General features: G+C 52.0%; 3 protein-coding genes across 3 annotated transcripts; all 3 read right to left on the minus strand.

The window, feature by feature from the left end:
* Positions 1-1,942: 1,942 nt before the first annotated feature.
* Positions 1,943-3,401, minus strand: QC764_407241 (uncharacterized protein). The gene is made up of 2 exons (XM_062947013.1): positions 3,037-3,401; positions 1,943-2,971 (listed from the first exon to the last, which is right to left on the minus strand). Exons 1-2 carry the CDS (start codon positions 3,098-3,100, stop codon positions 2,073-2,075), a joined length of 963 nt encoding a protein of 320 aa, XP_062800689.1. The 5' UTR covers positions 3,101-3,401; the 3' UTR covers positions 1,943-2,072.
* Positions 3,402-4,865: 1,464 nt separating this feature from the next.
* On the minus strand, positions 4,866-9,845 carry QC764_407230 (uncharacterized protein; the record flags this gene model as incomplete). The annotated part of the gene is made up of 1 exon (XM_062947012.1): positions 4,866-9,845. The coding sequence occupies one exon, from the start codon at positions 9,843-9,845 to the stop codon at positions 4,866-4,868; it is 4,980 nt and encodes a 1,659-aa protein (XP_062800690.1).
* Positions 9,846-10,985: 1,140 nt separating this feature from the next.
* Positions 10,986-13,145, minus strand: KRS1 (lysyl-tRNA synthetase; the record flags this gene model as incomplete). The annotated part of the gene is made up of 6 exons (XM_062947011.1): positions 10,986-10,996; positions 11,057-11,277; positions 11,334-12,135; positions 12,188-12,568; positions 12,628-12,807; positions 12,881-13,145. The coding sequence occupies 6 exons, from the start codon at positions 13,143-13,145 to the stop codon at positions 10,986-10,988; spliced, it is 1,860 nt and encodes a 619-aa protein (XP_062800691.1).
* Positions 13,146-13,508: the final 363 nt, after the last annotated feature.

A 13,508-nucleotide genomic window follows, 5' to 3' on the forward strand; every position in this document is an offset into this window, starting at 1 on the left:
GTGACCAGGCTCGAGATGACAACGGCATTGCTTTAGAGATTCGGGCAAGGAAGGTTAGGCAACGCAGGGTCTCGGACTGGTTGGAGGGTGCTTTGCAGGAGGAAACGTTACTTGCTTGTGGGGATGATGCTGAAAATAGGGAGTTAATTTGAGTAAGGCTGCTGTTGGGAGTATAGTTGCTCTGTTAAGAAAGTGCATAAGGGGGCCAAGTTCGGTGAGGCCACACAAGCTTGTGGTATGAATTCTATCAAGAAAGCAAGAAGACAAAGACCGTTTTATCCCACGACACAAGATTGACGAGCAGGTAAGGTGCCGGAGGAACCATTATATTATATTCAGGCGACCTTGTATTCTACGCTCTAGCTCGCACTTTCATAAGTCATCACGTCTTGAATGATGTTGATGTATGAAGTTGGTGCCGTAAGCTTACGTCAAGCGTTCTGAGCCCCTGAGCCCCTGATATGGCACCTGGCTCTGAGGAGCGCGTCATCAAGTTGAAGACATGGCATACTTCCCTAAGTTAGGTCGAGTGGTTGGAAGTAATGTATCTCAGTTATGTATCTATTCTTTAATCTCTCCATGATCCATTCTCTGTGGTTGTGAATATTGCTCTTTCTACCGCTTGCGAGACTTACGATCATTTGAGCTCAGGAGTGATAGTGGACTTCAGTACCATGCTCACTCGATCCTATCATCTGGGGCTTCACCTAGCTCCCATTTTGTGTCAGTCCCCCCTTTAACACTATCCAGTTCCCTATATCCAGAACCTACACTCATTTCCACATATTTGTTCTCAACCTCGCGAGCATGATGTTGTCCTCCAACTCCCGGTTTAATATCTTCCTCAATAATGTCAAGCCTAGATGATACCTCCAATTCCCTATACTCAGAATCTTCACTCACTTCTGAGTGTGTTGGAACCACATCCATTTCCTTAGCCTGCGCTTCGGTATCGAGCTTAACTCTAGGCGAAGCCTGACCAGATATCTCCCATATCGAGCTTCCGTCAGTTGCCCGCGCTGATCTCCAGTCTAGTTCGGGTTATTCATCTAGGCTCATATCCCAAATTTGCTAGCGCTTGAGTTTTGAGATATGCTCTTGTTTGCTGTCGTGACGATTTGAAGATTTGAAGTGAGACTAGGAAGGCGATGAGAAGTACCCCGGCTGCGGAACCCAGAATGGCGCTTGTCAATTGTGATGTGTTTAAACTTGAGCCCGCAGGCTCAACAGTCAGGTCAGGTGGGCCGGTGCTCTCTTTGTTGGTAGAATCCGGGCTAGCTGCAGTGGTAATGGGTGCGGTGGCTGTATTTGCTGGCCTTGAGGTGGCTGTCACGAAACGGATGCAACAGCTGTAAGCTGTGGCTGGCCAGGGCTGTGTGGATGGGGTCGATTGACAGTATCGGAAGTAGTCTCTGAATATATGCTGCAAAGATTTCTCTGTGGTTCCGGGATCGAACTCAAAGGTGCACGAGTCGCATTTGGAATAGTAAAGTTGATAGAGAGTGCTCAAATCGGAAGTGCACAATCGATCTCCCCCAATGTTAAGTGTTGGAATGCGGTTTCTATGAAGCGTGAATGTTAGATAATACTCGATGGAGATACTTAGAGGCCGAGTCTTTGCATACCACAAACTGCCCAGCATTCCGATGGGAGTAGATTCGGAATCTCTGAGTTGATGTGTGGTGAAATCATTTTCTCCCGCGGCCTTCATGATGGGCAATGATCTTTGTCAGGGGGTGCACTCTTGGCCATAGCTTCCTTACTGGAGTATTTAGCAAAGTGCAAGGACTGCAGAGACAACTGAGATGATGGGAACAGATTTTTGATCCCAACATAATAATGCCATTGAGTCTGGGATTTGTCATACACTGTCATCTGATGTGGTCTGGTTAGGCACCTATTTAGGGAAGTTTGAGGTCACAATCGCAATAGCAACGACGCTCAGCATGTACTCTTTATATTAACATTGTGGTGGTGGGAAATATCACGTCTCTTCTGCCTCGCTATCTCCCGTACCATCTCTCTAAACTTTGCGCAGCTTCGTTTCGAACCAGCCTAGCTAGATGAAATCTTTAGCTGCCTATAACCAGGTCCCCGCTCATCTCAACGAACTTGCTTTCGCTTTTATCAGGAGCTCGCCTCTTCCCCCTGGCTGGCTTGGGGTTTTCTTGTCTTCGATCTTGTCCAGAAATCACCTCTAGCTCTTCATATCCAGACCTTTCACTCAGTTCGGCGCGTGGAAACATCACCTCCATCTCGCAAACCCCCGGTTCAATATCCATCTCGATTCTAGGTGCCGGGGGGTCGTCTAATTCATTGATCGAGATTCCATTCAGTTTCTGTGTCCCTTGTGATTCTATTTCGTTCAAAGCCTCCTCTTTCTTGCTGAGCTGTGATGCTCGTCGACGGTAGCCTGCCAGCTTCCAACACGCCAGTGCAGCCAGCAACAGAACAAAAACGGTTCCGGCACCAGATATTATTCCTATGAGTTGCAGGGAGGAAAGATGACCGCTACCAAGATCTTGGTCGTCTCTCCCTTGATGGTTGTCGATCTGTTCATTATCAACAGCGTGAGTAGGGGGGTTGTCTTCACTTGTTGTTTTCCAGCCAGAGGTCGTTGCTGTTGTTGATGTTGTTGCAGGGTACGTGGTGGTGCTCAAAGCTGTCTCGGTCGGTAATTGAACAATGAATGGGGGCGAGTCGAGTACTGGCTGGGAAAGATTGCAGTACGTCAATGATTCATCAAAGATTGCCTTCAGTCCCGGATCGGGATTATTTAGGTTGTATTGGAAAGCTGTTCCAGCCCAGCAACCATCGGCTGAACAATATGTGCAGGCTCCGACGTTACAGTATATTCTGTCTTGGCCCAAAACACAAACATGACATTGTTTGTAATGGAACTCAAATTGAGTGGTTGAGTTGCACAGTTCAGGAGTGTTTCTGTTTTTTCGGACGAGCTCATGGGCAGTGTCTGGTTGATTTCAGTCGGATAAATACATTGAAGAGAATGATACAGAGAGGTAACCAAATACGTACCGCATTCTTTCCAGCAAGATGTAGGGAATATCGCGTGGATATCAGGGTCGAGTCCGCGACTCATTTTGAGGGCGACACAGAGGTGTACCACTCAATTTTCAACCGCCGAGATGTCCTTAGAAGAATCTATTGGGGATTTTATAGCTTCACTTGGAAGAAGCTGAGAATCTAGAGTAAGTAGTGAGTTCATGTATAAGTACTTTGCAGCTGAATAAGGTAGCGTCTTCGTAGCAAGGCTCCCAGGCTGCCACTAAAACAGCGAGGGTGATACTGCACGTCAAGCGGGACAGATGGGGGCCAAACCAACGACCACGAACCGTTTAGACATCTGGGAACAGATACTGTCTCAAAAAGTTAGTTCATGCAAGTACGTAAGGTAGGTAACAACCAACCTGGCGACCAAGGGCTGGCATATCCACCACTGAATGTTGTAGATAGGCCAACGTCTCTACCTAGATTTGCAGAGGCCGAGTCTTGACTGTTTGAGTAAGTTCAAGCCAATGAAGCCTCTGAACGCAATTCTTAAGGCCCTACCTGATCCGAAAGTCACACTAGAAGAGGTCCTTTGTGCCCTGATGCTGACCGCACCATAAAACAGGAATACCCCCTTTCCCACTCTCCTCTCCCCCTTTTCCCACTCTCCTTTCCCCCCCAAACCACCAGCTCAACAAGATATCCTAACCTTTCAGCCACGTCAAGTCACACTTCAAATGCCTGCTGACCTCCATTTCAACGGGTGCACCAGTCGAGGCAGTCCCAATCAGGGAAAAAAAGAAAAAGCCTGGGTGTAAGTCAGGTTCTGGTGGAGTCCTAGGCCCACAGTGGGCCCAGCCCAAAAAAAGCCACCAAAAGAGACTGGAACACATACAACACCAGGGATTCCCCAGTGGTCACCCACCTGAGTACTAATCTGGCGATCAGCTGCTTGACTCGGGCAGAGCGGACGGGATGCCGTATTTTCAGCTGTCTATGGTCGTATGTGCTTGTGCTCATCAGATTCCTCAACTATATAGCAACATTGTACTGTTGTCTCCCCACCCAACACCCCTCCGCCACACGTTAAGATGACATCCTCTCCCTCTTTTTACACCCTCTCTGTCTCAGTAGAATGTGTCTGACTATCGTATCCCCTTGCCACAAATACCCAGTGTGCCGACTGACCGAGCATCAGACTCATACCACACACCCTCGACACGCGGGTCTCCTTCTAGCTATGAGCCTGATCCATCTCCCGGCGTGAACAGTGCGGGGTTGGTAAGAAAGTTGCCAGTGACACCCTCGAACGCGCTGTTGCTGCTGCTCTTTTGGTTCGGCGGCCAAAGTACAGCCTACCGTGTGTAAGAAGCACGGCGACTTCAATCAGTGAGCCGGCTACGGCGTTGGTTTGAGGAGTTGGCTTGTTTTGGGCTTCAGAGGATTGTGGGGTACTGCCTGGTCGAAGGGCTAGAAGTCATGAGTTCCTTACCTATATCCGGGCATGTAGGTTGAGGTAGGCAGGGGTGTAGTGGTCTGATGTACCCTAGCTTGCAACCTTTTGGAACAAAAACGTGTAGTATTTGTGAGTGAAATACCTTTCATGAATATGTATCTTCTGATGCCGTAGAGACACTACACACTCATAGCCATCAAAATCCCAAAGCTAGCTCTAAAAAGCTCTTCCTGGCTTTCTATGCCCTCATACTCCAGCCCCTATATTAACAAATAAAGAAAATGTATATAACTGAAAAAGAAAAAAGAAAACCAAAACGTGATGGTATCTGGCTGCAGCACAATATAACAACAATTGAAAAGAAATCCCCCCTGCCCATATGTCCAATAACTCCCCACCTTCATCTACCCCACCTCTTTAACCTCTCTAAGAATATCGTATCTTCGGCCACCTCCACCCCCACCTGCCACCACTTCTTCACCTTCTTATTCTCATACCCCTCCTCCCTAACATTATGCCTCCCCACCACCGTCAAGAAAACCTGATCCAGCGTCGTGGGGCTGACACTGTAGTGCTCCACCCCCAACAGATCCCTATTCTCCTCCAGCAACACCACCAGCCTCCCCACGGCCGAGTTCTGACTCAGATCCCCTCCCGTCCTGGGGTCCTTCTCTCCGGACACAACCGCCGAGGCGGGAACCTTGAACCTCATCTGTCCGTGGTATGTCTTCTCTTCCACCTCCGCCCCCTCGCCAAACTGCTCAACGACCCATTGTCTAATCTTCAGAATCTGAGACTCAGGCGTGTGAGGCGCCCCCTTGCAGACAAGGTGCACATGGATGAGATCCCCAAACTTGTTCCGGAGATGTTCAATGCTTCCCATGGCGAGCATCCTCTTGGCGAGGATCCCCGCCCTCCCGGCTAGAGCGTCCGCTTCCTCCATCGAGTGGGTCGTCAACAAAATCGAACGGCCCGGGACGGTGGCAGCAAGGGTGCGCCACATGATTCTCTTCGCGGCGGCGTCAAGACCGGAGGAGGGCTCATCGAGGAGGATGACAGAGGGGTTACCCATGAGAGCAATACCAAGAGACAGCTTGCGCTTGTTACCACCTGACAAAGCGTGGGCTTGGCGGTCGCGGAAGAGTTGCAGGCCTACTGCGTCGATGACGGCAGAGACTTGAGCGTCGATGTCGCTGATGCCACGGACGCGAGCGTAGAAGCGGAGGTGCTCGGCTACCGTCATTTGGTCGATGGCGTCGAATTGAGGGCAGACGCCGAGGTGGCGGCGGGCGGCGGAGAGTTGCTGCGTTACCGAGGCGTCTTCGACAAAGACGTCGCCGCCGGAAGCACCGCCGGAGGGTTTGATGTCACCGCGGATGACGGAGATGGTGGTGGATTTACCTGCTCCGTTGGGGCCAAGGAGAGCAAAGACTTCGCCGTGGGGGACACCAAAGGTGACATTGTCGACCGCGGTGTTGGAGCCGAAGGACTTGGTGAGGTTGATGACACGGAGGCCGTCGGTGATCTTGGTGTTACCACCGGTGGCCGAGGACTTGACACGGACGAGTTCGTTGGCGACTTCTTCATCCGACATGGCGGCTGCTTCATCGGGGTTGGCGGCCTTGGGCTTGGAACGGAAGAGGAGCTTGCGGAGGCTGAACCCAGCGCTGCCACCGTCTGCCCAGACGAGGATGAGGAAGAGGACAATAATCTGGATGACGAGGTAGAGGATAGGACCGCCGTATTGAAGGATACCGCCGGGGTAAGAGGCCAGGGCATCACCATCGCAGGCTGTAGAGAACAGGTTCATGGCGAGGAACAGCGCACGAGTGAGCGATATGATCGGTGCCAATACTGCCAGAGCAAAGTGGACAATGATCAACAGCTTGTCGACCTGTTGAACCGGTGCATAAGTGATAACCGACATGTAACCAAACAGGTAGACAATGAACATCACGAGCTGGCCAGCGGCGGTAAAGGCGTAGGCTGACAGCTGGTTGGCGCTGAAGAGCGAGATATTGTATGCCAACAGAATCGAAGCCAGACCATACAGAACGAAGATCAGGAACACATAGCCAAGGTGATACCAAAGGCTATTGGCGAGAGCTGCCCACAAGATGATGCTCAGGACGGCGCCAGCGATGACGATGATAAAGTCGAAACCGGTGTAGGCGAGCCACAAGGGAAGAGGTCTAACACCGTTGGAGTACTGAAGGCCGCGGACGTTTCTTCGTCTCTCAAGATTCGGATAAAGGGCAAAGAAGCCAGGGTAGGCGCATAAAGCCAAGCCGACATACACCAAGACCTGAAGAGAGTTTCCGGTGCTGGGAGTGAAAGGGCGGTCGAAGACGGTGTAGGAAGAGGCAATGCTCGAGTTGGTCAGGAGCATGTTCATGATCCATTGGCCAAACCAGGCGTTGATCACCTCAGGACCGTTACCCTTGTACGCGAGAGTTGGAGGAGTGTTGTCGTCACCAAGCCAGATAGCGGTAGGCGTGATATTCTTGCGGAACTGAAGCACCGCATTGTTGAACTCATCAAGAGTGTCAACCAAGGTAATGTTGTTGAAAAGATCCATCGGGTTGTTTTGTCTCTTGACAATGATACCATCGCTGCTTCCAGTGCTGCCATTACCTTCCAAGCCCTGTGACGCCATAAAGATTGGGGCCAACAGATTGATCAACGTAGACTGCGAGAACTTGTCCGAAGGCCCAGCAACCATCCAAAAGTCAAAGTCACTGCCAAAGATATTCACAGCCTCCTGGCGAGACGACAGCTCGTCCGCGCTGCACCCAGCAGGCTCTTGACCCTTCACAAACAACATAACTAACCCAGCCGCAGCAACCGGAATGATAAAAGCAGCAATCGAAGGGAACCAATTCCCTTTGAAAACCGTGCACCTCTTCAAAAACAACACCCAAGTCTGCTTCAAGAACCCAATCGGCTTCCCATCCATCAACTCCAGCCCGTTACCCTTCACAGGTGTCTTGACATCACCAACCGGCACAGTCTCCGACTTCTCATCTTCCGTCGAGCTCAAGACACCCCTATTCTCAATCGGCACCCCACCGCCCTCAGCCTGAACCTCCTCCGCAAGCTGCAAAAACACATCCTCAATCGTGGGCCCAGAAAACCGATAATCCGTAATCCCTGCCGCTTCGAGCTCCTTGATCGTCTTGGCCGCCAAAGCCGAAGTAGCCGCGACATAAGCCGCCTCTTCCTGGGTGGCCTTCTTGGTAACACCCTCCACCTCCGGAAGCAGCGGGATGAGCTTGTTGTTGTTGATATGAATCCTGTAGCCGCCACCCTTGCGATCCTTGAGCTCAACCGATGTGCCACTTGCGCGGAGGTTGCCCTTGGACATGACAGCGATGTAATCAGCCAGCAAATCAGCTTCATCCAAGAAGTGCGTCGTCAGAATCATGGTGCGCCTTCCACGCTCGGCAAGGAGAATATCCCATATTTTCCTGCGAGACAGAGGGTCCAAACCGGAAGAGACTTCATCCACGCAGCAGACGGCGCTGCCACCAGTAAGCATCATTCCGAGTTGCAACTTGCGTTTCTGACCACCGGACAGAGTTTTTGACTGGGCCTTGATCTTTTGTTCGAGATCGACTCCGATGACAAGCTGGCGAATTTCTTCCTTTGAGGCGTGGTTCTTGGGCGACTTGAGCCGGTTGAAGATGCGGATGTGTTCCTCAACAGTGAGCTCGTCCCAGAGCACGTTCTTCTGAGGAGCGATACCGAGACCGCCGGTGCCGTCAATGGTGATCTTTCCGCTGGTGGCCTTGTTGATACCAGCGATGGTGTCGAGAGTTGTAGACTTGCCACTGCCGTTGGCGCCGAGAAGGGCGACGATCTGGCCGCGACTGACCGAGAGGGAGAGCTTGTTGACTGCGACGACTGGCGGCTTGGGCTTGGAGATGAACGAGAACAGGCGTCGCAGAGGGCCGGGGTTGTAGACCTTGGTGAACTCTTCCAGCTGAACCGCGCAGTCGGGACCGAGATCGCCCCTGTTCTTGTCTCCAATGACGATGTTCCTCCCACTCGAAGAGGTACCATGAAGCCATCTTTCCACCATGGCGCCCAGAAAAGGGTAAACGATGATCTGAACCGCGAGAAAGATAAACAGCACAATACCGGGAACATTCCAGGGACTATCCGGCGCCGTCTTCAACAAATCCGTCGAAATCTGCTTCTCCTGAAACCTCGCCATCAGCGTGATAAAGTAAGTAAAGTTGCAAGGCGCAAACAGCAAGCTCAAGGCAACCACCGGCCCCGTCCCCGGCCTGGTGATAACCTGAGCAATAACTGCCAGCAAAATCGCCATAATCGTCACCGACACTCCGCTCAACTGCGACTTCTTGAAGAAACTCGCCCCCAGCACCGAAAACGACGCCAGTGCCAACCCCGACAGGATGAAGAAGAACAACACAACCAAAATGCTCGTGTTGCTAAACACCCCCCTCCCTAAAATGATACAACTGATGACCCACCCCGGCAAATACAGCAGCGAAAACGCAATATGGTACGAGAAGATCCTCGCCGCCTGCGCCTGCCACCTTCTGGGGGTAGCCATCATCGCCTCCACAAGCGTACTCATCCCCGTCTCCCTCTCCGTCGCAATAAAACCCGTCATCTGGTACACCACCCCGATCAACGCAGCAATAAACGTCACCCCCAAAAAGTTGATAATCGCGCTCTGGTAAAACACCCTAATCCTCTCCGCCCTCTCCTCCGTCGTCTGGCTGGTAAACTGATACTCCTCCACATCCTCAGGCAACTCATTCCCCCGACCAGAGTTCCCCCTAGAAATAACCTCATCCACCGCCCGCTGAAGCGGCAGCATGTAAATCTGCCCATCATTCCTATCACTCTCAGCATTGATCCTAAATTGCCCCAGCGCACTGTCAAGACTGATGGTGTAATTCCACAGCCCGTTCCCATCCCCCTCCTCCGGACTCCCCTTGAAGCTCACAGCCGCGAAACACTCCGTCACGCCCCTCAAACTGCTCCGGCATATCCCGTCGACATCTTCGTCCCTCTCCAAAATGGTAATATTCTTCCCCGCTCGTTTAGCAACCCCAGCCAGCTCATCAATCACACGCTCAATTTCTCCCCCCGTGTGGCCGTTATTAACAAAAATAACATTCGGCCTCCCCGTCGAGGCCTCGAGAGCATTCTGGAAAGATCGGATCGGGCGCGCAGGGGAGATGCCAAAGACTGCGCTGGGGACGAATAAATTCCGTGCGAACGAGAGGAAGGACACCAAAATGATGGGGAGAACAAACGCCTGGACGACGGTAGCCAACGGATGGCGGCCGAGGAGGATGAGCCAGTTTTTGCGGGTGAGGGTCCAGGTTTGGCGGAGGAGCGCCATTGCGGCGGCGGCGATGGACACGCCCTCTAAAAAGAGAAGAACTTGTGTCCAACGGTCGGCCGGTTCGGTCGGTGATTGTCGTGAACCGTTTACTACTGTCGAACTGTCTCGGCTTGCGCCGCGCGCTACAGCATGCACACGTCCCGGGAGTCTGGTCGCGCGTTAAACTCAATTGAAGAATTGCGCGCGCGGGGAAAAGTGAAACGTTGACTTGACAATCCCGCCGGTTCTGTCTATCAAAACTGTCACCTGAAGAAAACAAATAAAAGAACGTCGATCTCGATCAAATTAATAGAACGAAAGAGATAAAAATTCCAACAACAAGCCTCGGCGCATCGCCCACCCTTTAACAAAGAAGGGGGCATCATCTCGAATATGTACGAGCGGAATACGCAAGCAAACACCTTTGGAATCCGAACCCGACTGACGTCCCATTCCCATCCCTGAAAGCTGGAAGCCTTGTAAACCAATTGGGGCTTAGACTCCTTGGCTGGCACCTTACGAGCCACGCTAAACAGCCTTGGCTGAACCCCACGTTTTTTAATTCTCTCTCCCGATCGGGATTTGGAAAGATCTCTCGGTGACATTGATTTAACCATAAAACGGCTTTGTTTGCGTCATCAATAGATTAGACAGTAGAATGCCAGCAGGAAACACTTCATAAGCTGAAATGCCCTCGACAGCTTCGAAACAGCTTGCTGGAAATGAGTGCTCCTGAAGGGTTATCTCAACCAAGAACTTTCATCGTTACACGATCTCTGTGCGCGCCAAGCCACACACCCCGATCGCATCTCCCTTTTTTGTCATCTCCAAGACCCAAGACTTCGATAAGCCCTTGGCCAACAACAACAAACACCGACAATTCCTCCACGTTCGCCGAGTCTCTGATTCCACATGCACAGCCCATCATCATCTTGAATGGCAAAACTTCAGTCGTCATCTTCACACCACATAATGTTTATATGATCATCAGGTAATCAAACAGTCCTTTTGCAGTGCCTCAGCTCAACATTGCGTTGTCCTGTTCACTACATACCTAGTACACTTCTTCCTTTTCACCGAGAAATATCTAGAAACTAGTGGCTACACAGCTCCGCCAGGCCTTTTTACTTATCTCTGTTGTTTTTTGGTAGTATACGTTTATTTGTGGGCTGTAGTTATATTAGCATTGGGTATGTACGCGTCAGCAACTCTTGATTGGATAGACTTACGGATGCCCTCCTCGGGCATGGGCTCGACATTTGCGAGCTCAGCCGCAAAAGGCTGCTTGGGACCGTTCTTCTCCTCACGCAAGAAGGGGAAGGCCAACACCTCACGAATAGAGTAGTTGTTGGTCAAGAACATAGCAAGACGGTCGATACCGAGACCCCAGCCACCGGTTGGGGGAAGACCATACTCGAGGGCGTTTAAGAAGGACTCATCAACAAGTTGACTGCAGGAAAGTTAGCCTTGTATACGAATCGTTCATCACATTGGCGGGAAACCTACGCCTCGTCATCACCCTGGTCCTTCTGGCGAGCTTGCTCCTCGAAGCGAAGTCTTTGGTCGAAGGGGTTGTTCAACTCGGTGTAGGCGTTGGCAATCTCCTTCTTGCACACGAAAGCCTCAAAACGCTCGCAGAGACCCTTCTTGGAACGATGGTACTTGGCAAGAGGGCTCATCATCTGGGGGTGCTCCAAGATGAAGGTAGGGTTGACGCAGGTCTCCTCGATGAACTCGCCCGTGAGCTTGTCAATCATGCGAGCGTTGGTGAGAGGTGGTGGGCACTCAACACCCATCTTCTTGCACACTCTCTGGAGGAACGCGTTCGTCTCGTCGGTGTGGAGCTCCTCGCTGGGAGGGAACTTCTCGCCGGTGGCTTCCTCGAGGGCCGGAATCATCTCGACCCTGCGCCATGGGGCCTCCCAGTTGACCGTGTACTCCTCGCCGTGCTGGTTGGTGAACTTGGTGACGTAACCGCCGGTAAGGTGCTTGACGAGAGAGGAAACAAGCTCCTCGGTGATGTTCATGAGGTCGTACATATCGGCGTACGCCCAGTAGAACTCAATCGAGGTGAACTCGGGGTTGTGTGTGAGATCAACGCCCTCGTTGCGGAAGTTCTTGCCCATCTCGAAGACCTTGCCAAACTGACCGACAATCATCTTCTTGAGGAACAGCTCAGGGGCGACTCTCATGTACATGTCGATATCGAGATCGTTGTGATGAGTGATGAATGGCAGAGCGGTAGCACCGCCAGCAATGGCGTGCATCATGGGCGTCTCAACCTCGATGAAGCGACGCTCATGGAAGACTTGACCACTTGTCAGTTCTGCTCTTCTCCGGATTGACTCAAACAAACTTACAGTCACGGATATACCTGACCATCCGGCTGCGCTGCCAGAGGGTCTCACGGCTCCTGTCGTTCCACAGCATATCGAGATATCTCATACGCGCGCGCTGCTCAGCGTCGGCGAAGGGGAAGCGCACGCTGGGAAGCATGTGTAAGCAAGGGCTGAGAAGCTTGATCTCGGTCGCAAAGATGGACAGCTCGCCCTCCTTGCCCTCGGCGAGCCTGTTCTTGGGGTTGGTACGGCCAGCATAACCAATGATACCAATCACATCACCACGGCGGATGTTCTCGTGTTGCTGCTCAAACGAAGGGGCTCCCTCGGCGACGAGCTGGGCCTGGCACACAATTTGGATCTGGGTGCCGATGCTCTTGGTATCGGCAGAGGTGCGAACATCTAGGAGCTAAATGAGCAAGGCGTCCCCAGCCGGTGAAACATGTTGGAGCGGAAGTTACCGTAGAAGATGAGCTTGGAACCGCTAGCACGCTTGTTGTAGATGCGGGCAGCGATGCGAATCTCGGTGTTCTTGTCGTCCTCGCCCGACTTGAGGTGCTTGAACTCGTCGTGGAACTTGTAGTCGTCATAGGTGACCTGGAACTTGTGGGGGTAAGGGTTCGTCTCGGGATTCTTGAGGACTGCACACAGTGACGCATTGGGTCAGCACCGAGTCCATAGCTTCTACAGCCACCACATAAACACATCACATACGCTCATTGACGTGGCGCGTCCGGATCTCATAGTACTGGTTGGGATTGAGGTCGGCCTCCTCCTGACCGGCGGCGTTCTTGGGCTTGCCGGACGACGCCTTGGGGGGAGCAGTAGCAGCCTTTTTGGCCTTCTCGGCCTCCTTCTGGCGCTGCTTCTGGCGCTTCTTGAGCTCCGTCTTGGAGACCTTCTCGCCCGTCACTTCGTCGAGATGGAGGTTGGCAACCTCCTCGGTGGGGGGCGCAGGGGCAGAAGCTGAGTCGGCCATTTTGAAAGTGGTGCTGTCTCGTACCAGGGACCACTAGATTCAACAACGTTGAAGAAGGGGGGAGGTTTTCTGGTTCGGGGGTTCAAGTTGCCCGCTGTCGGCCCAGATGCTGGAAATTATCCACAGCGGGGTAATTTTTTTGAAAGCTTTTGGCGGGGTGACTCAATCGCAACCGTCAGGGTTGTTATCAGTCGAAGTGACTCAGGGGTGACCCTAACCCTGCCCCCTTTGTGGGTTTCACTCTTCTCACGCTTCATGAAGTACTTGTACTGTGCACGCTCAAGCATGGGAACAACTGTTGGTTTCTGGCTCCAAATAAGTGCCAAGAAGAGAAATTCTATACGGGTATTAATATGACTAAAG

The sequence above is a fragment of the Podospora pseudoanserina genome, chromosome 4 (assembly GCF_035222485.1).
Source record: "Podospora pseudoanserina strain CBS 124.78 chromosome 4, whole genome shotgun sequence".
Lineage (NCBI taxonomy): Eukaryota > Fungi > Ascomycota > Sordariomycetes > Sordariales > Podosporaceae > Podospora > Podospora pseudoanserina.

What these genes read in the sequence shown, in the direction of transcription:
- QC764_407241 (XM_062947013.1), bottom strand. Translation starts at nt 3,100, where the DNA reads ATGAGTCGCGGACTCGACCCTGATATCCACGCGATATTCCCTACATCT. An exon ending in ATCTTGCTGGAAAGAATGCG is followed by an intron (nt 2,972 to 3,036) that starts GTACGTATTTGG and finishes GAAATCAACCAG; the next exon opens with ACACTGCCCATGAGCTCGTC.